This window comes from Chaetodon auriga, chromosome 6, assembly GCF_051107435.1.
Source record: "Chaetodon auriga isolate fChaAug3 chromosome 6, fChaAug3.hap1, whole genome shotgun sequence".
NCBI lineage: Eukaryota > Metazoa > Chordata > Actinopteri > Chaetodontiformes > Chaetodontidae > Chaetodon > Chaetodon auriga.
Genome location: NC_135079.1, coordinates 16,601,595 through 16,624,899, shown reverse-complemented (window position 1 = coordinate 16,624,899; position 23,305 = coordinate 16,601,595). Strand labels below are relative to the sequence as shown.

Here is a 23,305-nt window from a genome sequence, read left to right as displayed (position 1 = left end):
AACCGCTTGGTGTCGCTAACGCTTTATCTTGCTATGACCCTAATTCTGCGGGTAGACATGCGAAGCTAACGTTGACAAGCACATTAGCTGCGGAGCGATTTTAAACATATTTTGGTTGATTACTTTAACGTTATAAACGAGAACACAACTCAGGTGAGGCGCCTGTTTTTGCTTTAGCGATATTCCAGGTAACAAACGTATCGAGCAAAAGATTAAACAGTTATTTTGTGATTGCTCAGATATTAGCAGCAGTCCCCTTAGGGGTGAGCGTGGGTCTGATGTTAGTAAACATACCTTAACGTAAATGTTAAAGTTGGTGGTAACAAGTTAACCTTATCTGTGTTAAAGTGTTTTCACTCCGTTCCTCGTCCTCAGTAGTATCAAAGACAAAGAAAATCACTAACGTTAGTGAGATATAATTTAATCAAGACCAGTAAAATTTAAGCCATCCTAGAAAAAAAAATCACACCATGATATACAGTCAGGCATTACTGATCGGTATCTTTCTGAGACCTACATATATAGCTGTGTATAGCACCTCACATTACATGAGAGACAAACCGAGGCTAAGCTCTATCACGTCATAATGCTGATGTATCAATGTCTTCCAGCTTCAGTGTGAAGTCCTCATGAGGTGATGCTGCATGTGCTGCGCTGTCCTCTGCAGAGGACTTTCATCTCTCTACAATGGACGCGTCTGCGCTCCCTCTACTCCACCAAACCTCAGTCCCTTCAGGGCAAAGACTCCACAGACACCCGTATGAACCCCCTTAACATTCAGATGCTGTCAGGGAACCTCCACAAGCAGATCTTTAGAGGACTGGAACCAGAGTACAGAGAGGACGATGTGGAGCGCAGCATTCAGCACCTGAAGAAGCACAAGCTGTGGGGGAAAGAAACGTCACTGTTGCCCGATGTGGAGCTGGAGCTTCCTAAAATGTATGGCCAAAATATTGATGAGCACTTTCGCATCTTGGCCGAGAAGCAGAGTCTGCCTTACCTTGAGGCTGCCAACAAGCTGCAGCTGGCTGAGCTCCCTCCCATGCCACAGGAATGGAGCTGGGAGGTTGGCTGGACACGCTACGGACCCAACGGGCAGAGTCAGAAGGTTGATTTCCCAGAGGAGTCGGCCCTGGTGTTTGATGTGGAGGTGTGCCTAACGGAGGGACAGTGTCCCACGCTGGCTGTTGCTGTGTCTCCCACTAACTGGTGAGCAGAATACATGAAACTGCTTATTGGAAGGATTGATTAGCTTCATTGTGGTTTTGTGTTATGGGTCAACTTGTTTTGTTTAATAGGCAAAATTGCAACATGTTTTTATGCATGAAAGATAGAAATAGGCAACAGTTAGTTTTCATTTTCCCAATGTGTATATTTCTCACCTGCTAGGTACTCCTGGTGCAGTAAGCGTCTGATTGAAGAGCGGTACTCCTGGTCAAACCAGCTGATCCTCGCTGACCTCATCCCGCTGGAGACATCTGTCAATGCTGCCCGCCCGCCAAGGAGTCAGTGGAAGGAGAGGCTCATTGTGGGCCACAATGTCAGCTTTGATCGATCTTACATTAAGGAGCAATACTTACTAAAGGTCAGTATTCAGGCGGTAGTTTGTTCTTTCTAGCACTCCTCTCCTTTTTCTTTGTTTTGTTTGCATCTTTATTTTCAATCCTGATTGTCACACTAGTAAATGTACTGAGTGTCCTGTATTTGCCTCTGTATGACATAAAAGTTCATGTCCAGGACAAAAATGTGTTTTCTATCCTAAAGGGTTCTAAGGTACGCTTCATGGACACCATGAGCCTTCACATGGCCATCTCTGGGCTGACTGGGTTCCAGCGCACACTGTGGATGGCCAGTAAACGGGGTAAAAATCGGGGTCTTCAGGAGGTCAAGGAACATATGAAGAAAACTGGACAGAAAAGGGATGGCCCAATGGTTGGTGCACTCTATTCACCGTATTTCAGCTGCAGCAGTGTTAGTGTTAATGTTGCAGCTTGTCTTTTGTTGAAAGTGTCAGGATCTTTTCCTTAGGTTTGGTACTTGACTTTTTTCATCAACAAAACCCAAAGTGGGACCATGTTTTTGTGTATAGATTGGCTCCTGGGACTGGGTGGATATCAGCAGCACGAATAACCTGGCTGATGTCCATGATCTGTATGTGGGAGGGCCGCCACTGCAGAAAGAGGCCAGAGACATTTTTGTGAAGGGCAACATGATGGATGTCAGGAACAACTTCCAGGTCAGAGATTCATGATAAATCCCATGTCCCATTGTCAGTACTCACAGGCCAAATGTATTCATAATACAAGGTCCTTAAATGAATTGTGCTCATCATGAAAAACAGGCAAATAATTTGGGCTTTGCTGACCTCTACAGGAGTTAATGCAGTATTGCGCCATGGATGTCGAGGCCACGCATCAAGTCTTCACAGAACAGCTACCCCTCTTCATGGAGAGGTCAGTCAATTCCAAGCCACAAGCATGAACTCTTATATGGAATGATTGTCAAGCCAATTTATGATATTGTTTGGTTGACAGTTCTGTAAACTAACACCATCTCTTTTATCTTTTACAAGGTGTCCTCATCCAGTGACGTTTGCAGGAATGCTGGAGATGGGTGTGAGCTACCTTCCTGTCAACCAAAACTGGGGCCGTTACCTGGAGGACTCTCAGGACATTTACGAAGAGCTCCAGCGAGAGATGAAGAAATCTCTGATGGCACTCGCGGACGATGCCTGCCAGCTGCTGCAGGATGACAGGTGAAGAGATGCCTGTTTATCACCACGTTTCTGACTGTAGCGCATCGTCTAACTTAAAAGTATGGGATAAGGTTGAAATACATACAGATTTATGCATAATCAGTGTATGTGTCTTGTGTTTTTTCTTCAATTTAAGGTACAAAGAAGACCCCTGGCTTTGGGATCTGGAGTGGGATGTGCAGGAGTTCAAACAGAAGAAAGCAACGGCCAGCAAGAAGAAAAGGTCCAAAAAAGCAGCTGAAACGAAGGTTGCCACTCCTCTCCCAGACTGGGAGGAAGGTATAAGCTTTGCTGTTTTTAGTACGAATATTATAACAACAATGCAAAAAGAGGTTGAAAATGAAACAGATGAGAAGATTCAGTTGAACCCTTGTGGTATTAGACCCAGGTCCACCCTCTGAAGAGGAGATGGCAAGCCCCAGCCCCAGCAGGCTGGCTGTGGAGAAGCTGAAGGAAACAGTGAGTCGACTTCCGAAGAGAAGGCAGCATCTGCCGGGGCATCCGGGGTAAGATCGCCGTCATACACCACAGACTTACCCAGTTTTTACTATCTATCGACTTCCACTTCCATTTGTCAAGTCAGTCCTTCTACTCACTCACTGTGTCCATCAGGTGGTATCGTAAGCTGTGTGAGAAGATGTCAGGGGAGGGCAGCTGGTCACCTGGAGCCAGCCTCATCAGTCTACAGATGAGAGTGACACCTAAGCTGATGGGCCTGACGTGGGATGGTTTCCCCCTGCATTACACAGAGAAACATGGCTGGGGCTACCTGGTACCTGGACGCAGGGATAACCTGGTATCTCAGGAGGACAATGCCGGGCCTGTGTGCCCACACAGGTGCTGAACACACTGTGCTCACATCATGAAGACACACGAAGAGCTGTTGATTATTTAGTCTGAAGCCTTATTTAGTCCGTTCCTGGACATTTCAGGGTTTGACTGAAAGCGGCTTTAGATTTTTTTGCACAGCACAAGATTTGTGTTCATTTCTGAAGGGGTTGTTTTGTCCCACAGAGCTATTGAGGATGTGCACAGAGAGTATTGTGAGCAGAACAGCAAGGAGCAGCCTGAATACCTGGACAGCAGTCCTTCAGAGGACCTCATCTGGACAGACAGCACAGTGTGGTCAAAGGTACACGCACTCATGATGTAATTTACTTTATTTTTTATTGTGTCTTGGTTTAATCAGCACTACTTTGGATCACTGATCAGGCAGAATCATAGAATATGGGACAGATTTGTGTTTCTTAACTCCATCTCCAGGTGGAGGAGTTAGGTTCCCTGGAAAGTCTGACAGAAGAAAATGGAGTCAGAGTGACAAAAAACGGGGAGAGGAAGACAAACGGGGTGAGTGAAATTGTGGTCATTTGTGTCATCATGAACAATTTTTAATGCTGCGCTGTGCTGTTAAATGGAACTGGGACCGCCTGGTCTGGTCTACATTGCAACATCACTGCAATTTGTTGTGTAACAGTTTTGGTTTCTGTATCATCAGCAGTACAAAGATCCAGATTACATCCCAGAGGAGAGTCAGTGTCATTATCACCATGGAATCGGCCCCTACAACGATGTGGATATCCCAGGGTGCTGGTTTTTCAAGTTACCTCATAAGGTGAAGAGAGTCCTGAATAACTAGCACGTTGTCACTTCAGTCATCACTCCAGTGGTCTCACTGAATGTGTGTGTTTCAGGATGGTAATGACAACAATGTCGGCAGTCCGTTTTCAAAAGACTTCCTGGCTAAGATGGAAGACGGTACTCTCAGTGCAGGACGGGGTGGAACGAACGCTACGCGAGCTCTGGAGATCAACAAAATGATATCCTTCTGGAGGAATGCCCATAAACGTATAAGGTAGCACCCCCATGAAGCTGTTTGTCTTTTTTTGGATGATCACAGTCAGCTTTGTCTGTCATAAAAATGGTGAAAACGTGATTTCACTCTGTCTCCTCATAGCTCTCAGATGGTGCTGTGGCTGCGAAAGATAGAGCTTCCTCATACTGTCAGCAGGTTTGTCCGGTCTATCAGTAGCTATCCTGTATGTATTGATCTGCCAGGAAGTGGGGAGAAGTCATTACTGTATATAACATCCTTCCTTTCTCCTGAAGACACGAAGATTTTGATGAAGAGGCTCAGTATGGTGCCATATTACCTCAGGTCGTCACTGCTGGAACGGTGACGCGTCGGGCTGTGGAGCCAACATGGCTGACAGCCAGTAACGCTCGGGTGAGAGTCAGAGCCGACAAAGACAAGTTCACCAGTAGCCAGTCGAGGAATTTTGTTCATATTGACTGTTGTATGTTTCGTGTCCACAGCGGGATCGCGTGGGCAGTGAGCTGAAGGCCATGGTGCAGGTACCACCCGGATATCACCTGGTGGGAGCAGATGTAGACTCTCAAGAGCTGTGGATCGCCGCTGTGCTCGGAGAGGCTCACTTTGCCAACATGCACGGTGAGATTTGTCTTGTATGCTCCTGATTTACACCTCGACACTAACACTATGTGCTTAACGTTGCGGAAGGCAGTACATTTGTTATCTGTCAAAGAACAAACAGCATCTGTTAACACAACTGTTCATCTCCAGGTTGTACAGCGTTTGGATGGATGACCCTACAGGGAAAGAAGAGTCAGGGCACCGACCTGCACAGCCGCACTGCTGACACTGTGGGCATCAGCCGAGAGCATGCCAAGGTGTTCAACTACGGACGTATTTACGGCGCAGGACAACCCTTCGCTGAGAGGCTGCTGATGCAGTTCAACCACCGCCTCAGTCAGGAAGGAGCCTCCCATAAAGCCAAGCAGATGTACGCCTTAACAAAGGGCATACGCAGGTACGTTTAACAAGCTGAATAATTGTGCGTTTTATGTTAAGATTTGAGTTGTTTGTGCAAAGATGATTAAGTTAGTGCTGCATGTTTGTGTTTGTATGTTTTGTTAGATACCAGCTGACTGAGGAGGGTGAGTGGCTTGTCAGTAAACTGGATATCGAGGTGCAGAGGGATGAAAATGGAAGCATCTCCCTGCAGGAGTTGCGGAGGATCAGTAGACTGGCCTCACAGTGGCGACAGAGCAAGTAACACATCACACAAACATCCACAAGCACTTGTCAGGAGCCTTTTAGTGTCACAGTATCCTCACAGCTCCGCCCCTTCATTTCCCTCTGTCTCTGTTAGTCATCCTTCCTCTCGGCGGAAGAGGTGGGATATGGTCAGCAAACGCGTGTGGTCCGGGGGCACGGAGTCCGACATGTTCAATAAGCTGGAGAGCATTGCTCATTCAGCCCAGCCGGCCACTCCCGTCCTCGGCTGCAGGATCAGCAGAGCGCTGGAACCCAAGACCGTTAAGGATGAGGTGAGGCAGTGCTGACCAGCGTGCTGGTATTCAAGTAGCATGAGCAGTCTACATCCAGAGCCAGAAGCCTTTTTGTCTTTTGTATAATTTTGGAGATTCATTTTAAGAGATGCTTATCGCCTTTTGCCAGTGTCTACTTTGTCATTAAGATGAATGAATGAATGATGTCACTCACAAGCCCGAACTGGATGAGGTCCATTGTTACTGGTCATGGGGGCTCTGAGAGTAAGATGTCTTCATGTCTTGTCAGTTTATCACAAGCAGGGTTAACTGGGTGGTCCAGAGCTCTGCAGTGGACTACCTACACCTGATACTGGTGGCCATGAAGTGGCTCTGTGAGGAGTACAACATCGATGCCCGTTTCTGCATCAGCATCCACGATGAGGTGCGGTACCTGGTCAGCAGTAAAGACCGTTACCGGGCAGCACTGGCACTTCAGATCACAAACCTGCTCACGAGGTCTGCTCACAGCTTTTTATTTATTGTTCCCCATCAAAATATCCACAAGAAACCGGACAGCTTTTCTGACTGTGTGCTTTTGTCCGCTTACAGGAGCATGTTCGCTCATGCGTTAGGCATGCAGGACCTTCCCCAGTCAGTAGCTTTCTTCAGTTCAGTTGACATTGACCACTGTCTGAGGAAGGAGGTCACCATGGACTGCGTGACCCCCTCCAACCCCACAGGTCTGGAACGAAGATATGGCCTACCACCTGGTGAGTTCTGCACACCATCATCATCATCAGCCTTTGTTATTTGTATCTGTTGTGTGAGGCATATTATATTCATGGTACAAATACGTGATATGAAAGTGTACAAATTGTTCCTTTGAGGGCACCTAAAAGACGTGAATTAACCCATAAAATCTTGCTAGAAGCCCAAGTATATTCACGTTTCAGTCCAAAATCAAAATAAAGCTAAATCAAAGCTAGGAAGCCATTTTACAGTCAGTCACCTGTCAGTTTATTTGCCAGAAAAGAGTAAAAGTGAGTACTGAAATACTGCAGTCAGTAATTTGAAGGAAAGGATTACAAATGTGTGCACACAAAGTCTAACATATAATACAGAGACTATAAAACAGTGCAAATAAAGTGCAGAAGACAGAAAATAATATTTATTTTAAAACAAAACAGACTGAAAGTCTCTTCAGGATTCATGTCTGCTGGAAACCACCTCTTCTCTCAAGGACTCATGAAGCAGAGCCACCTGTGTGCAGTTACACCTGTGCAATCTTTAAATTAAGAGCCGAGGCCTGAAGTCATCCTGATGAACTGATTAGACCTTCAGTGTAAAATAGAAACGTGTTTAGAAATACATGTCAAAATCCATATTTTGATTTAGATTAAGTGAACTATAGGAACACAACCAGACTGTTAAACAATGTGTGCAAACTGTCCACAGGTGAGGCCTTGGACATCTACCAAATCATCGACATCACCAAAGGCTCTCTGAACAAAGGAAGATAGCACTTTGTGGGCCAAGCGGCTGCCAATCAGAGCAGAATATCAAACACACACAACTGCCTGGAGGTCGTTCAGCAGCTGCTGGCGTTCAAGATCAGTGAGGAATGTGTGCATCAGAGAGAGGAGTCTTGGCTCACTGTTTCCTCCTCTTCTGTTTGGGTTCTTCTGTCTCCTCTACATCCTGTGACTCTGTGGTCTGAAAGGGATGGAAGAAGAAGAAGAAGAAGAAGAAAAAGAAAAAGAAGAAGAAAAAGAAGAAGAAGAAGAAGACATTGAGATCTCACCCAGCAGGAATAGAAACTGTTCATTTCAGCAATCAGCTAAAGAGGGAGCTGCTAGTTCAATGTGACATTCACCTCCTGACTGTCGTCCTGCTCCTGCAGGGCTGCGTCCAGGGTAGCAGCGTTGATGCGGAAATCTCTTGAGGTGCTCAGCTTCATGTACTGCATCAGATTTACCTGGACAAACACAGTGTCGACAGTGTTCAGGGAGCTTTCTGTGTTTCCAAGTCTCTTTATGTCAGAATCAGATTTTGCCAACAGTCTCTAACAATCCAGTTTACTCGTACCTTTGATTTCTTTGAGAGTGCGATGAGGTATTTCTCATACTGCTCGATGCTGAAGATCAAGTTCGGGATGGCCTTTGTCTCACGCAGAAGTTTTGCCTGCCAAGATGAAAAGAAAGAACAGAGCTACAGATTTGTTTGAGGCTCGGTGGTTGTATAGCATATCTGTATATTTGTATCTATACATTTGCTATAAAGATAAACAAAATGTAAACGTTCAGTCACACTAATCTTTCTAATTATATGATTAGAGGAGAGAAATGTTCTTACAGAGGCAGCAGTGTTCACTTCATTCCTTTTCTTTTTCTTCTTGTCATCTGCACCTCCACCACTGAATTCTCCACTCTAACAGAGGAAACACATTCGTAATGACAGCGCCGTCGTAGTTGGAGACCATTTGTGTGAAAACGTGGGGCTTTGGCAGGGGCTCGTTTATAAACCTGGAGTTGTACCTGTGCGTATGTGATGAAAGAGTAGCACTGTGGCGTCAGGTGGGAGCCGGACAGTTTGACCTACACAGAAAACTCGAGATTAGCATGAAAGTACGAGAAGATACAATCAGAGGAACAAGACCGCAGACTCACCAGCTTCTCAAAGCGTGCAGGCAGCACACCGTGCTGGCTGGCACACACCTGGATGTACTAAAACGACACAGAGAAAAGAAATGAACGTCACACCGGCCAAACGGAAATATTCAAACCAAGATCGCACATTAGCCGAATACGCACATATTTGACCAGGGTGGTGAGGATGCTGTATGTGCGAGTCAGTTCTCTCAGCAGTGTGACGGTACAGGTGCCGGGCAGCAGGGCCGTCTGGACCAGCTCATTTAATGCCGTCAAAAGAGTCCCGAGCTGCAGTGTCACCGCTTTCTCCACTGGGTCCTGCTGGCCTGCAGTCTGGGTGGCCTCACCTGCACGTAGGGAACAGAAGTTTTAATACCTCTCCTGAAAGAGACGCATTTCTCCCCCCCATCCCCTCTCAACTCCACCTGAGCATCAGTGTAAAGAGGTTTCTTACCAGAGTCCGATTTGTCAGAGGCCGTCAGGCTTTTCTTTCTGGCAATCAGCCAGTCCACTTCATCGAGCACTCTGCCAACCTGCGACAGGACCAGCAGCTGCGGCAGGAGATTAAAAATGAGATAAAGCACAAACAGATTCTGACTGTCACAGCCAATCAGAAGCCTCCCATTATAAGAAAGAGAAAAAAAAAACACTCACTGCTGCTGTGGTTGCAGTCTTCATGTTGACAATAGCAAAGTTAGACTGTTTTTCCACCTCGACATCCTGATCAAACAGAAAGAAAAGGCAGAAATGACTTAACTTTCAAATCTTAACTGATTTTAAATCATTTAAATTATTTCAGAGTGGCGATTTCCAGGGACTTTAATCTCACAGAAACTCATGTGAATTCAAGAAAAAACAAACATTGAGGCGGATTGTGGTTGGCAGCTTGTTGTGTGTGCTCTGTTTTGTAAATCAGGGACACTCCAATCCAGACGGTAACATTAAGATTGTATCTGTAAACTCCTCATGTTACAAGATCATTTGGGCAGATAATCTGTTCAGACCAGCCTCAAACCAAGAATACCTCTGTGATGGTCAGGAGGAGCCAATCTGACCAGGAATTTGCCCACTTATCCTCTAACGTGAGGCTAGCTTAAGTAACAGTTGTGTGCTGCTGATTTTAGAAAATATTGGAGGAAACTCTAAAATGTAGCACTGTTACCTACGACAGAATAAGTAAATGCTCTAACACAGCCAGTATCCCAGTATAATTTGGGATGGTCTGAGACGAGGATCAAAGGTTGGATTTGAAACAAGGACAAAGAGTTGTCAATGGAAAGAAAGCGGCTGCATTTAACAAACTGTGCAATGTAAAAAATGTACAACAGCACAAACTGTAGTTAACTAAGTGGCAAAATTAAATTACTATAAAATGATGTCACCTCTTGCCTTGCAGTTGGTTTGAGGTGTAATGCCAAATTGCTTGTGCTCTGAACACTGTAAAGTTCATTTGTGTGTACCTGATCGATATCTCCCAGTTGGCTGTGGATGTCTTGGCAGAGTTCGAGCAGCAGGCTTACAGGACTCTTATAGAGAACATGCAGGTTGAAGAGAAGAGAGAGCAGGCCTTTGCAGAAAGCCGAATCCTCTGAAAGAGAGAAATAAAGGGACCTCAGAGCACATCTTACTGTGCCTCACATGGACACAAAGATTAACTAAACTGTCACCTACCAAAACTGGTCTCTTTGCAGATTTTCACAGTCCACGTGATCGTCTGAACAAACTGCGGATGTAGATGTGTGTTAGTGGAGCAAGTACGATAGAATTCGTCCTGTGAAGTGCATTTAAGAGTACGCCTACCTGTTGGGAGGAGGGCTTCAGCTGGCGGGAGAGCACGCTCAAGATGCTGACCAGCAGCTGAGCCTCCTTGCTGTTAAAATCCTCCTCACCTCCACTTAACTGTGTGAACAGCGCCCTCTGTTGACAGAAAAAGAAAACTGGGCTTTAGAGTAGACGCTCAGATGGGGGTGAACTGTCTGCTGTCTGATAAAGTCAAGTAGGTTTATATTGGACATATTAAAATAATTCCTGGCACGTTCTGTCAGATAACTGAGTACAGAAATATATGAAGCCAGATTTCTGAACCAGAAGCAATAGAAAGTGACTGTTTGGATGGATTTCTGCGTAGACGGACCTGAAACTGTCGGATGTAAAAGAAGTTCATCTCTGTAACATTGCCATCATCTGGTTCGGCATCGTCCTCTGAGATGTCTGTGAGAAACAGAAAATGTGATGAATTCCTGCGTGCCGTTCAGGTGTAAAGCCTACACTTCACTGTTTTTCCAGTTTAAAGAGTGTGCATGTCTGACCCATGGTGGAGAGGAGCTGGGCCATCCTGTCTGGATAGCGCTGCTGGCAGGTTGTGAAGATCCTGAGCAGACCTTCCAGACACAGATGGGACAGGCTGGAGCGCTTCTCCTTCTTCCCTGCCTCCTCCACGACGCTGGGGATGTTGGTGTAACGCCACATCAGCACACTGCGATGACAGTGACACAAAGACGGATCTCTCATTGGTCAGAAAACAAAATCAGGAACCAAGCCTGACTAAATGCTGTTATGTCGGCCAATAGAGTCCCACCTCGTCATGTCACAGAGGAAGCGGAAAGTTTTGTCTGTGTTCTGTCCATCGGGGCCGTCTGTGTGTCCAGTTTCCTCCAGCTGCTGGATCTTCTGCACTGCCACACTCACAGCATAACGCACAAATTCTCCACTTGAGCGAAGCACTGAGAGAGCCTCCTCTCTGCTCTGACTGCTGTCTCTGAAAATGAAAGACAAGTGTTCAGCAGTTAGTGGCAACGTTTGGCTGTCAATACTACTCTTGATTCAACGCACACCGGTCAACTTTTAGCTCTTCAAGTTCAGTCAGTACTTGTAATTACTGATAGATGCTAACCAGCATGAACTTTTGCACTGACTAGAAATAAATGCACACGACATACAGTCCAGTCAAGACGTGCAAACTAAAGTGAGTGCATTCCCCGATGAATACTACAGTATTTATGAAGGCTGTTTTCAGGTATCATGATGTAATTTCATAAAATGTGATCTTTATATTCAGATGGATCCAGTAGGTGTAACAGTAATCCAAGTAAAGAAGTCACTGAAAGCATTTACCTGAAGAGCACAGTGAGGAGAGTTGATATGAAGCCTGAAGAGAGTAAACTGCGAGGGGTCTTGTGCGAGGGCACGCGACCTTTTCCAGATTTCTCCTTCAGGATCTCAGACAGCTTGTGGTAGCGGTTGAACAGCTCCATGAGCTCCTCGAAGCAGCTTTTACTGCCACACATAGAGACAAGTGCACAAATTAAAAACAACATTTACGTCACAGGAAGTCCTGACCACCTAAAAAGAGGTGGCTGTTACCTGTAGTTGGCTTTGATGAAGTTGTACTCCATAAGGACCTCATACACCCCCATCACCAGCACAGCGTAGATGTTATTCTTCACCCCAACACCGGATCCCATGGAGAACTCAGCTGACTTGTCCTGATGAACACAGACAGCATATATGGCTTAAGATGATGCTTCCAGTGCCGCAACATTGATAACTGGTAAGGGAAGAGGCATGGAAGCTGAGGAACACTGGAAATACAGTACCAGTAGTGTACAATTCAATAAAAAAACCAAAATGTTCATCAGCTCATTCTTAGGGATGGATGCTCACTTGTTTTATGAAAATCATCTCACAGCCTTTTGCAGGTCTAAAACACAGTGAAATGTTACTGATGCAGCGAGCGATGACCGAGCTGAACCTTTGAGAGCCATACAGTGCTGTTCAGTGTACACTTTTGCTGTGCGTGCTCCTGTCTTGAAGGCATACCAGTTCAAAGTCCTCCAGTTCACTCTTGATCATGCGTCTGGTCATGCTCTCTAGGATTGTCTGAAGTTCAGACTGGTATCCCTCTTCCTCCTCCTCATCATCATCGCTGTCATCAGCATTGGCGTTGGCTGATTGGCGCATGTTCTGCAGCCACCGCAGGCAGTGTACAGTACAGCTCACCAGATGGGCCTGGAGGGGAACAAACACTATTTAGAGCAGACCTTAACAAAACAAAACACAGTCACAAAAATGCTACAAGGCAGATGCCAGTACCAGTGGCTCCTGGAGGTAGACTTGGTCTCCAAGAGCTGTGATGCACGGCTCTAGTTTCACCGGGGGCAGGAGGTCTTGTTCAGGCTCGTAGTAACGCTTCAGCTAAGGACACGAAGACAAACAGTACTCCATGTTATAGATAACACATCATCGTATCGAACACAGTATGCACATAATACACACACACACACCTGTGAGAAGAGGGTCTGCATGATGGAGCTTGCCAGTTGAGAGTTGCGGCGGAGAACATCATAGAAGCCCTGAAAAAGGTGTGAATTTGTTTTCTCAGTACAAAACATGTTGTTAGTAACTGTAACACCAAGCAGCAAAATTAAAATCCTAATAATAATGGCTAAATTACAGAGACCTCTTACCTCGTAGAGCATGAGGCGCACATCAGCCTGCTGGCCAAGGCAGCGACGCAGACTGCTGAGGATTTCCAGACAGAACGCCTCGTTGGCAGCAGAGTTGTAGCGAGAATGAACATCCACTTGGATCTATTCAGGGGTTCAGGCAGACAGTTACCATACATACATATTTCCACAGCTGCACATGCTTTGCAGCACCCTTGAAGCGCATGCATCTTTGCATCAGGACTGCATGCACTCTGACTGGAATTGTACCTGGCTGGAGGAGACTGCCTGGCTGCACTGACTCGACGCCAAGCTGCCCAACACTTTGAAGTTCTTCAGCAGCAACAAGAAGCCGGTCACTGCGGACTTCCTGCCATCCAGTTGGCTAGTAGAGAGTCGTATGTGAGGGGGGAAGTGTTTTCAGCTAAACTATCGAATGTGTGAACCAAAGCACGAGTTTGATTATCTGTATGGATCTGATTAAGAGCAAAGCAGTACACACCTGGAAAACATGGCCTTGCGGAGAACTAGAATCAAAGCGTCTTTCAAGGACATACTGACTTTGAGCAGGGGCTGGAGATGAAGCACAGAAGAAGAATTACACAACAGAAGCCTCTTTAATGTGAGTGTGTGTGTGTGTGTGTGTGTGTGTGTGTGTGTGTGTGTGTGTGTGTGTGTGTGCGTGTTTAGGTACCTGGACAGCTTTTAGTAGACCCTGAACAGTGGCCAAGGGCAGGTACGACAGGTGGTCAAATGTCTCTGTGACCTTGGAGGATGACTCCAGGAGGATCATGGGAGCAGAGACCACAATGTCAGAGAAAAGGTCTGACGATAAAGAAACAAAAACAAAAAATGAAGGCAGGTCAAGTCAAAACCTAGTTTCTAACCAGACTGATCAGACACTGGTGTACATCTGAGAGCCGGGACAAACATCTAAAGGTTTTGTTACCTAGGTAATGACTGACAGGTGAGGCTGTCTTTGTGACCAGTCGATTCAACACCTGCTCCAGTATCTCGCCTCTGATAGGCTCATGTATCTGTTGCAGAAGTAACACACATCCTCCACTTAGAAAATACAGAACAAACATCTAGTCAACTATCAGCCATTTACATTGTGATGATTCTATAAAACAAAAAAAATAAATAAAATGTTACCTTAAAGCCCTTCAAGAGCACCTGTCCTCCCAGCTTACATGCCTGCTGAGCGGGGGTCCGGGCTATGGCAGCAGACCCATCTGTGGTCTTGCCAAACGGTCCAGGTTTTGGTCCAAATGTATCCATAAGGAAGAAACCCAGCTGCACAAGCCCCTGGGTCACATGATCCCAACCAAACACACTGCACGGGTGGAAGAGTAGAATTTCATGTACTTACAAATACAAATAATGTTATTGTAGAAAAACTTAGCTTTGTTGTGATTTGATTGTTCTGATGGTCTGACCTGTTCTTGACTGTGTCCAGGATCATCTGAGCCACACTGCTGTGTCCAGGCAGCAGGTCCTGCAGGAACTTTGACCCCTGCTGCAGCTGCTCATCCTTGAAACTCTTGATGATTGCCCCCTTCAAAATGTCAAACACCTACCAGGAAAACCAGGAAACAGAGAGGAAAATGAAAGTGAGCAGAAAGATAAAGGAAGACTGACATGAGTACAGGCAAAGTCTCTCACCTGCTCCTCATAACGCTGGATCCGTGCCACTGAGAGCAACAGGGCGACACTGAAAGGGCACAGGTCCCCATAAGATGTCTGCAGAAATACAATTCAAGATTTATGGCACACTCTGCATTACAAAAGTAATCAAAAATAACTCCAATAACAGATGGATGAGTGATGCATAACCTTCAAGCCTTTGAGGAACTCTCTCCCGAGTTCATGGTCGAGTCGTATCGCAAAGACGATGTGGAGGATAGCAGTGCCCTCCACGTACCGTAACTGGTCCTGTGGAATGGACTGAACCTCCAGATCCAAGCTCCTGAGGAAGGAACAGTGAAAAACAACCAGCAGTAAATGGAAAGTAGGCAATGAGATTTAGGGTGGATTCAGTTTATGACACTTGGAGCGGATGAGTCACTCACTCTCCGTGTTTCTGCTCCTCTTCCTGGTGAATATCTTGCTCCTTAAAATAACTGATGATTCCATCCAAGACCTGCCTCTTACAACCCTGACAGACACAGTGCAGCGCAGGCATTTAGATCATTAAAAGAAAGACTTAGAAAATGAAAATCAACAATTTCACACACACACACACACACACACCTTTGCAGATAAAAGCAGCAGCTGATAAACCAGTGGTGGGATCTCCTGCAGATCCAGTTTGGTGAACATCCTCAGTATTTTTTCCACCAAAAACCGAAGCTCCTCCGATGACAAGGGCACATCTCTAAAATGAGGCAGCAGAAGAAGAAAGATAGTAGCAGCACCAGAAGAAGGAAAACATACTGCCTGCGAATGTGATGGTCTGATACTCAAAGGTGTTACCTGAACATGGTCGTCAGGTGGATAACACACTGCGGATCCCATCTGCGTCAAAAGAAAATAAATACATTGTACGACTACCATCACTGCTTGTTAATGACAAACATCTAAGGGTTTGGGCTTCGATATTTCATCTCAGTAAGGGGAGTCCATGTGTCATTATCACATATGCTTTATCTTTAAAAACTACGTGTTGCACCTCACCTGCTTGAGCAGAGGCTGTTGATCAGCTGTTTCTTGAACTCCTCACCACTGAGTTCACCTGAAGTTATGACAAAATAAAAATCAGACAGAAATTCATCCTCTTTTTTCTTCTGCACCTTGTAGACAACAGGACTCAGTAAGACACTGACATCTGTGAGGTGACATAAAATAAGAGAGTTACTGAGGCTCGTGGTTTGCACCTACCTTTTCCATAAGACACGGCTTCACAGGCTGAAAGGGCAGTCAGCACAGTAGGAAATAGCTCCAGGGATTTCCCAGTGCCCATTTTCCCCACCTTAATGGCTTCAACAAACAGGGACGCCAGTTGTGCGAGCGACGGTCCGGACAGTGCGTGAGTCTGTGTGTGTATCATTAAAGAGGCAAAGTGGTAATTAGACTGATGCATATTATGCCGTACTGGACATGTGATGAAAGGAAAGGGGGACACAATATGCAAAAGACAGGTCTGCAACCACTTTTTATTACCTCCAGCATCAGCAGTCCAATGATATCAGCTGCCACCTCAGTCTGAAGATCCCCAGACTCACACAGAGGGACGCAGTGCTGATAAACAAGAAGTCTGCGGTTTGATCCTTCAGTCGAATTGGGTGGAGAGCCTTCACAACAGAGTACACACCTTACTGTTACTGCACAGGATACTATGATATGATACTATGATACTATGACAGGATACTACAATGATTCTGACTGGAGGTATGACTGCGAGCCTGTGTTACGATCTTAAACTCGACAGTAATGTGTTGACGCCGTGGATTTACCTTTAAATATGCCTTTAATCATGGTCCCGACCTTCTTACCCTTCAGTGCACCATTTGTAAGCACAGTGATGAGCTAGAAAGCAGATAATAGCGAGGGAGGGATTTCATTAGCTTTTTGGACAGTGACGCAGCTTTAATCATCTAAACGCTAAATTGACAAAATAACGTTACCTGCTCATTTGTAAGGGAGGACAGGTACTGCTGAAGTTCGGCAGTATTGTCTCCATCTGACAACGTGACGATTTTATCCATTTCAGCCCTCATGATTGACCTGCGAAGAGACACAAGTGGCAGGTAAACACAGAGATACCAAGAAATCCCGGTTCGTTAACCTAAACAAGCTTGTTGTTTCTGTAACTTAAAAGTTAAATTCGATAAACGACGTGCATGAATGAAAGGTTTACCTGTGCTTATCGTAAATGTAATATTGGACATTTAGTTTAATTCAGTCAATTATTCCGTAAAAACGCGACCTTTCAGTATCTTTGGTAACGCTTTCATAATAGGAAACGAATTTCCCGCCAGCGCGCACTTCCTGTTTTGCTTCGTGGTTGCCAGATTTGACTTGACGCATCCCGCATTACATTATTTGATATCCATTTCAACACAATATTCCATTGTACAGTAAAATACGTGGAATAATTGGATGGTGTATATTTTAGTTTAGAATAAAATCAACCACCAACATATCGCCACATCCATATAATGGCATTTAAAAGATACTATCAGTAGAAAAACTTGATATCTACGGACGTGTCAACCCTGCGTACAGGACACGCCTACGGAGCGCACTTTGCTGGGTTGCCATTTATCCAGGCTCCTAAAAACAACCAATCCGGGTTTGGTTATTCTCGTTTTGGGGGCTACACTTCGTGTTAGTATGCTTTCATCGTTTATCAATAACGTAAATCTCATTTAGGGGGAAGTCGCCGGCTTCTGTCGGTGTTCTGTGTATCTGACATTTGTCTGCTCTCTGACAGTGTTTAATAATTACTTAGATAAAAGTAACTATGGCTGTGTTATTCCTCATATGATGTGATATTTTTTTTTACTGTGTATGCAAAAGTAAATCGCAGAAATGACCCTCATGCTCCCGTGGTCCTGTTGTAGTGAGGCACTTGAACTGAACTGGAATTTGGAGGAAAATGCCTCCAGTGGTGGAATGTAACTAAATACATTTACTCAAGTACTGTACTTGGGTACAAATTCAAGGTACTTGTGCTTTATTTGAGAATTTCCATTTCATGCAACCTTTACACTTCTGCTCCATTTCACCTCAGAGCCAAATATTGTACTTTTTACTCCATTTGATTTTATGTATAGTGCTTAAACCACACAGACAGTATTTCTATCTGCTTTAGTTTTCTAAAGCACAATTTATATCATAATATCATATTTGCAAAAAATATGGAATGTTTAATCATTTTCTTTTAATGAATTGTGTTCACACACACACACACACACACACACACACACACACACACACACACACACACACACACAACGTGCCATGTCTCTACAGTTACTGCTCTCTTCCATCAGACCCACAGAACACAAACTCAAATCAACTCATTCTGGCCTCAGTTTTCATTTTCACCTTTTCTGTCCATCTTAAGCTTAACAGCAAACACCAACACTAAAGTGCTGTCTACATAGTAAGGCTTTTTATGATATATCTATATAATAATTGTTAGTTCAGACACTTGCAGTATATTTGCGATTCAGTCATTAATTTACAGAACAAAATATAAACTGATTTCTTTTTATTTCATTTATTTTATTTTCACATCAGTTCACAAAATTCCTCTGATACTGCAGCTACAGTAGCTCTACTTGCTGAATTAGGTCTTGGAATCAGTTTTGGTTCCTGCGAGATGCTACAAAATTAACTCTGTTCCAAGAAGACCCAGCTGGTCATATGACAATCATTATCTCTTTTCCTCAATTGTTGCCTCCTGTCTGTCTCTTATCATGATGTCCTAAAAATACCTCCATCCCTGGATTACTCTAATCCAGAGTCTCCCTGTGTGTGTGTGTGTGTGTGTGTGTGTGTGTGTGTGTGTGTGTGTGTGCGTGTGTGTGTGTGTGTGTGTGTGTGTGTGTGTGCGCGCGTGCCATGTACCATGGCATGGCCTGGCATGTCTTTCATTTCGGCAGCAGACTAAAGGTGAGTCACTAATGCTGCAGGAGAGCAACACTGTAGCGTAGCCTTCTTCCTCTTTCTGATAAAATGAAATATTATTTTACTAATTTACCCCAAATGTCTCATTCCCTGACTCTTAATGCAGTGACAATAAATCAATCAGTCCACTGGTAAGTCATCAGTGTTTACACCTGATTTTGGCCAGAGGAGGTGGCAGTGTTTCTCACCACGCTGAGATTAGTGTAAAACAGAGTAGTAGCACAGTGATATGAAGTACAATGAAACAGTTGAGACAATAGCAATTAAACAGTCATTAGTGTAAGAGATTAGTGAGGAGATCCATTCACTTCCACACCCAATCTAATCTAATGACACCACTCATTCTGCTGTATTACCAGTGGTGGTCAGAGGGGGGGGGGTTGTGTGTGTGTGTGTGTGTGTGTGTGTGTGTGTGTGTGTGTGTGTGTGTGTGTGTGTGTGTGTGTGTATTACTCACATTGTGGGGATATAAATCTGTTTTACACTGTCACATTGGGAGGATTAGCCTTCCTTGAGGAGACAAAACACAAATCCCCACATTGTAAATGATTAAATTTTAGGATGAAGTCTTGGGTTAGGGTTAGTGTCAGGGGTACACAGGTAATGGTGATGGTTGGAGTAAGGGTAAGTCCCCAGGAAAATTAATGCAAGTCTTCCTCATTTGCCCAAAAGTGACGGAAAAACACCTGTGTGTGTGTGTGTGTGTGTGTGTGTGTGTGTGTGTGTGTGTGATTGTGTGTGTGCCATGCTGATAATCCATTGGTTGGTAATGCATCTGAGAATGACAGATGGCCCGTGCAGCCTATACACTGTTGGACCTGTGTGCTCAGTTTAAAGGCAGTTTTAGCAACCAGGAAGTTCAGGATTCGGTTTGTGTGTGTGTGTGCGTGCGTGTGTGTGTGTGTGTGTGTGTGTGTGTCCTTGTCTCCTCCCTGTTGGGGATTCTCCCTAAAGAGCTTTGATGCCTTCCTTGCATCACTACACGGTCTAATCACTCGTACCAGCTGTCAGTGTGTTGGCCTCCCTCCTTCCCCTCTCTGCGTCCACTGGCACCACTTAACCTCACATCGTCTGCAGGCGGCCATAATGGACACTCACAACGTTCATACTGAAACATGATGAACAGATATCAGCCGCTGATCGAACTGACCGCTCAGTCTCACCAAACAAGCACAGACACCGTGCCTCCACTCATATGTTTTGTCATTGTTTGAATCCGCACCTTTCTGAAAATTGCTGCTAATTCATGGTAATAACTGACACAGATTTTCCTCTTGTGTATTTCTCATCTATCATCCATTATCCCTCCTTTTTCTCTCTCTTTATTTTCACACTTCCATACCCAAATCATAAGGCTCTTAATAATCATGTGTTGATTATGTGCAAGTGGCAAATTTAAACTCGTCCTCAGGTTTTTAAAACCCACAAATTCCCTGAAACACCACCGAGGATGTAGCCTTCGTGTCCTATGGTAGCTACAGTATACACCCCCCCTAATATACAGTAGGTTTGATAAATGTTACTGCAGCACAAAGAGCAGGAGTTTATCGTGATGCATTTTCCAGATTGTCTGTGGTGTTTAATGGTTTGACGCAGCACTAACATCACTTATGACGAACCTCTGCAGCACCACGACTCAGACCTTTCATGACTGAGCAGGATCAGGTTGCACCATAAGCTGAGCTAGCTGCTGCTAACACCAACACTGACGATGTACAAGGCCTTCAGCTGCAGGTTTCACAGTCAAACACATGAACATCATTGATTTATTGATCGGGGCAGATGATCGTCAGCTTGGTTCTAAATGGCCTGTGTATGGATTTATGGATCGTGGTCAAAAGTCTCCCATGGTTCATACCTTTAGCGAGATCATCTTGGCCAAGATGACCCAGAGGGGACATCATACATCTGAGGGGGGGGACAGGCAGGACTTTCTTCCCGGACTTTCTGTATGTGGCTTCTTCTGTGCTTTTTTTTTCTTCTACACTTCTTGCATCTTCGCAGTTTCTATGGTGTTCTGAGACTGCAAGTACGCTCAGGGGGGATGATCACTTTGAACCCCTCACTGCCCCACCTGCAGTCACTCACACACCTGGCAACCACGCCCTCACCTTAAACCTGCCACCTGTGACCTCTTGTAAAACCCAGGCCTGTACTGGTGCAACCAGGTCGCCAAAATAAATGTTGCCATTGTACGTTTCTGCAAACCACAGATATGCTGACACTGCTTTTTTTTGGCTTAAAATACCAGGTTTTGTCACTGAAAACACAGCTCAAACTGTGGTCTGTTACATGGCAGTCATCTCGTCATCACCATTTCCTGATGAGAGATTCATCTCATATACATGTACCAGTAATCCAAAGCACATCACTTTGATACCTATTGTAGAAATGTTGATATGATGCTTATGAAACGTGTGTATTTGACATATCGGTGGTTTGCAGAAACATGCAATGGCAACATTTGATTTCGGTTACTGGGCTATCTGGAGAATACGATGACCTGTCTAGCACACGCTCCTCCTCCAACATAAAATAATCCTCTTCCTCTGGTGAGTCCTGGGATGGCGGAGGGCGGGTGAAAGCTCTCAGTCAGTTGTTGGCAAGTCTAGAACCACCGGATCCTTCCAGCCCACCAGAGTGAGTTCTACCATTGCCAAACACTGCGGGAGAGTCGCGGCCACCAGATCTGTGTGACGAACAGGGTTCGGGTTACACGGGGCAGCGTCTCAGAGATAGGGTACAAGCCTCCATGGTAACCAGTGATATCTGAGAGGGGCGGCACAATCGATCAGATTCATAGCTCATCCTGCCCATTGCTCCCCCTCCTCTCTCCACAGTATGTTTCTCTCACACAAACAGAACAGAAAAACGCAGGAGATGCCAGAATATGTATGAACAGCTGAGTGTCTCTCTTGTCCCATATTGGCACTACACATGATTGCTCAAACTACGAGACACAAAGCAAAAATGTGCTAGTGCCAAAACAGGCAAAGAGGCTGGTAAATTCCACTGTCTGCTGGTTTCACCTTTAAAGCTAAAGCAGATGAGGACACGGGCAGTGTGGTTCTGTCTCTACTCTGTTTATGGCCCTATGGTAATTCACTGATAGTGTGCTGTGACAGTGAATTCTACCAGTGCCATACACAGAACAGGAGGAGATATACTGTAGGTGTAGCCCCACGTTAATGCTAACAGCTATAGAGCTGTCTTAAAGCCTGACCATCTGTGAAGCCTGTCAGCCTGTCTTCTGCTTCATGCTTCCAAGTTTATGTAAAACCTCTGCAGACCTCTGGAAAGGTTGGAGAGTCTTGTCTTTACAGTCCTGTGCAGAGTGGAAATAAGCAGACTGTATCAGAGTCAGTTGTGTCCTTCCCTCATTTCTATTTGTAAAGTAAATCCAGCAATGCCATCTGCTCCACGGGCCTGTAGAGCTTACTCCTCAACCAGTTTTTTGAGAAAATATTTCCAGAAATTAGCATGTATTTATACCCTTCTAAAAGTTATCATATGATTGTTGCTGGCTTTAGTATTTTGAGGGAATTTCTGGCCTCCATGTGATTCCCTCCTGGTGCTGGTGGAGGAGCAGGTCTGCTGCTCAGATTGATTCTGGCTGTAGGGAATGATGGGCTAAGTGATTTTTGAGATGCTCCAAATAGGTCCCAAAGCAGGGCTCATCTTCCCGTTTCCGGGAGAGATCAATAGAGTAAAAAGCTTGAGAGAGAGAGAGAGAGAGAGAGAGAGAGAGAGAGAGAGAGAGAGAGAGAGAGAGAGAGCATAAACAGAATTCTCCTGAAGTTGCTGCGTTCACTTGCATGGTTTTAGCTGCTCCTCACGTCTTGGTTGCTCTTCCTACTGAGTGACAGTCACATTGTCTGTGATGATAATTTGTCCACACATGGGTAAGAAAGTGCGTGTGGCACTTCATTGATAGTTCAGCAGCAGAACATTATTACTCACCTCTTTCAGTAATGTCATTTCCTGTTAGAATCAAGGCTGCAGTGGAGACAAATCCACCCCGCCTTGTGTAATCACTTCTTCCTCTGCATGAACTCTTCAAAAATATTCACATTATAAAAGCAGAATTCAAAAGCATTAACTCATCATTTTCAAAGAGCAACTATTATTTTTTGTATTTGTTTGCTTTGTGCTCGTCATCAGTATGGCTAGAGGTGATAAATATCGACTTTTAACACACATTCATTATAATAACATGCTATAATAAGAGTCTGCCTGATTATTGTCATTTTGGAAGTTACACAGGATCTTGCCACACATATCACGGAGGTCTGTGGATTTTATTGAGATACCCAGCGTTGGGCTGATTCTTACCTTATAAAATGATCCAATATCCTCAATGCACACAACACTTTAGTAATAAACACAAAACGAGAACTTATTTGTTGAACCTCCAGAAGCATCCAGCCGTAAAATATCCTCACAACCAGGCGGCCTTTTAATCACATCAAAGTCGAGAAAACAGCCTAGCTATGGTCTTCAGCTGGATGAACTGGGCCAGTCGGGGGAAA

The 23,305-nt window shown here is 44.9% G+C and overlaps 2 protein-coding genes across 3 annotated transcripts; one reads left to right on the top strand and one right to left on the bottom strand.

The window, feature by feature from the left end:
• Positions 1–35: 35 nt before the first annotated feature.
• Positions 36–8,502, top strand: polg (polymerase (DNA directed), gamma). 2 transcript variants are annotated; one of them, XM_076732391.1, is made up of 23 exons: positions 36–153; positions 612–1,209; positions 1,390–1,585; positions 1,765–1,932; positions 2,090–2,236; positions 2,374–2,453; positions 2,573–2,755; positions 2,892–3,034; positions 3,138–3,261; positions 3,368–3,592; positions 3,770–3,887; positions 4,019–4,102; positions 4,254–4,367; positions 4,447–4,607; positions 4,710–4,763; positions 4,862–4,979; positions 5,069–5,204; positions 5,337–5,583; positions 5,691–5,825; positions 5,926–6,103; positions 6,354–6,562; positions 6,656–6,816; positions 7,502–8,502. In XM_076732391.1, the coding sequence occupies exons 2-23, from the start codon at positions 638–640 to the stop codon at positions 7,564–7,566; spliced, it is 3,618 nt and encodes a 1,205-aa protein (XP_076588506.1). In that variant the 5' UTR covers positions 36–153; positions 612–637; the 3' UTR covers positions 7,567–8,502. The 2 variants fall into 2 exon arrangements, with proteins under 2 accessions (XP_076588506.1, XP_076588505.1); XM_076732390.1 differs by having other exon boundaries at positions 4,251–4,367.
• On the bottom strand, positions 7,193–22,022 carry fanci (FA complementation group I). Its single transcript, XM_076732389.1, has 39 exons — positions 22,000–22,022; positions 19,778–19,884; positions 16,766–16,865; positions 16,595–16,667; positions 16,302–16,432; positions 16,020–16,173; positions 15,816–15,873; positions 15,615–15,656; positions 15,393–15,516; positions 15,212–15,297; positions 14,976–15,108; positions 14,805–14,882; positions 14,579–14,715; positions 14,295–14,475; positions 14,089–14,176; positions 13,834–13,964; positions 13,642–13,712; positions 13,410–13,524; positions 13,161–13,283; positions 12,978–13,046; positions 12,787–12,888; positions 12,514–12,702; positions 12,058–12,179; positions 11,809–11,970; positions 11,273–11,452; positions 11,004–11,170; positions 10,829–10,905; positions 10,495–10,611; positions 10,366–10,417; positions 10,155–10,282; positions 9,349–9,414; positions 9,149–9,245; positions 8,857–9,041; positions 8,713–8,769; positions 8,581–8,640; positions 8,399–8,473; positions 8,132–8,227; positions 7,920–8,021; positions 7,193–7,759 (listed from the first exon to the last, which is right to left on the bottom strand). The coding sequence occupies exons 1-39, from the start codon at positions 22,000–22,002 to the stop codon at positions 7,697–7,699; spliced, it is 4,101 nt and encodes a 1,366-aa protein (XP_076588504.1). The 5' UTR covers positions 22,003–22,022; the 3' UTR covers positions 7,193–7,696.
• Between the last annotated feature and the right edge of the window lie 1,283 nt (positions 22,023–23,305).

Bases quoted from the DNA above. Each gene is read 5' to 3' on its own strand.
- polg (XM_076732390.1), top strand. From the start codon at position 638: ATGCTGCATGTGCTGCGCTGTCCTCTGCAGAGGACTTTCATCTCTCTA. The intron at 6,104-6,353 runs GTGAGGCAGTGC...ATGTCTTGTCAG, and splicing joins CCAAGACCGTTAAGGATGAG to TTTATCACAAGCAGGGTTAA. The intron at 6,563-6,655 runs GTCTGCTCACAG...GTCCGCTTACAG, and splicing joins ATCACAAACCTGCTCACGAG to GAGCATGTTCGCTCATGCGT.
- fanci (XM_076732389.1), bottom strand. The intron at 10,612-10,828 runs GTCCGTCTACGC...TTCTGTCAACAG, and splicing joins TTTACATCCGACAGTTTCAG to AGGGCGCTGTTCACACAGTT. The intron at 8,641-8,712 runs GTGAGTCTGCGG...TTTTCTGTGTAG, and splicing joins CTGCACGCTTTGAGAAGCTG to GTCAAACTGTCCGGCTCCCA.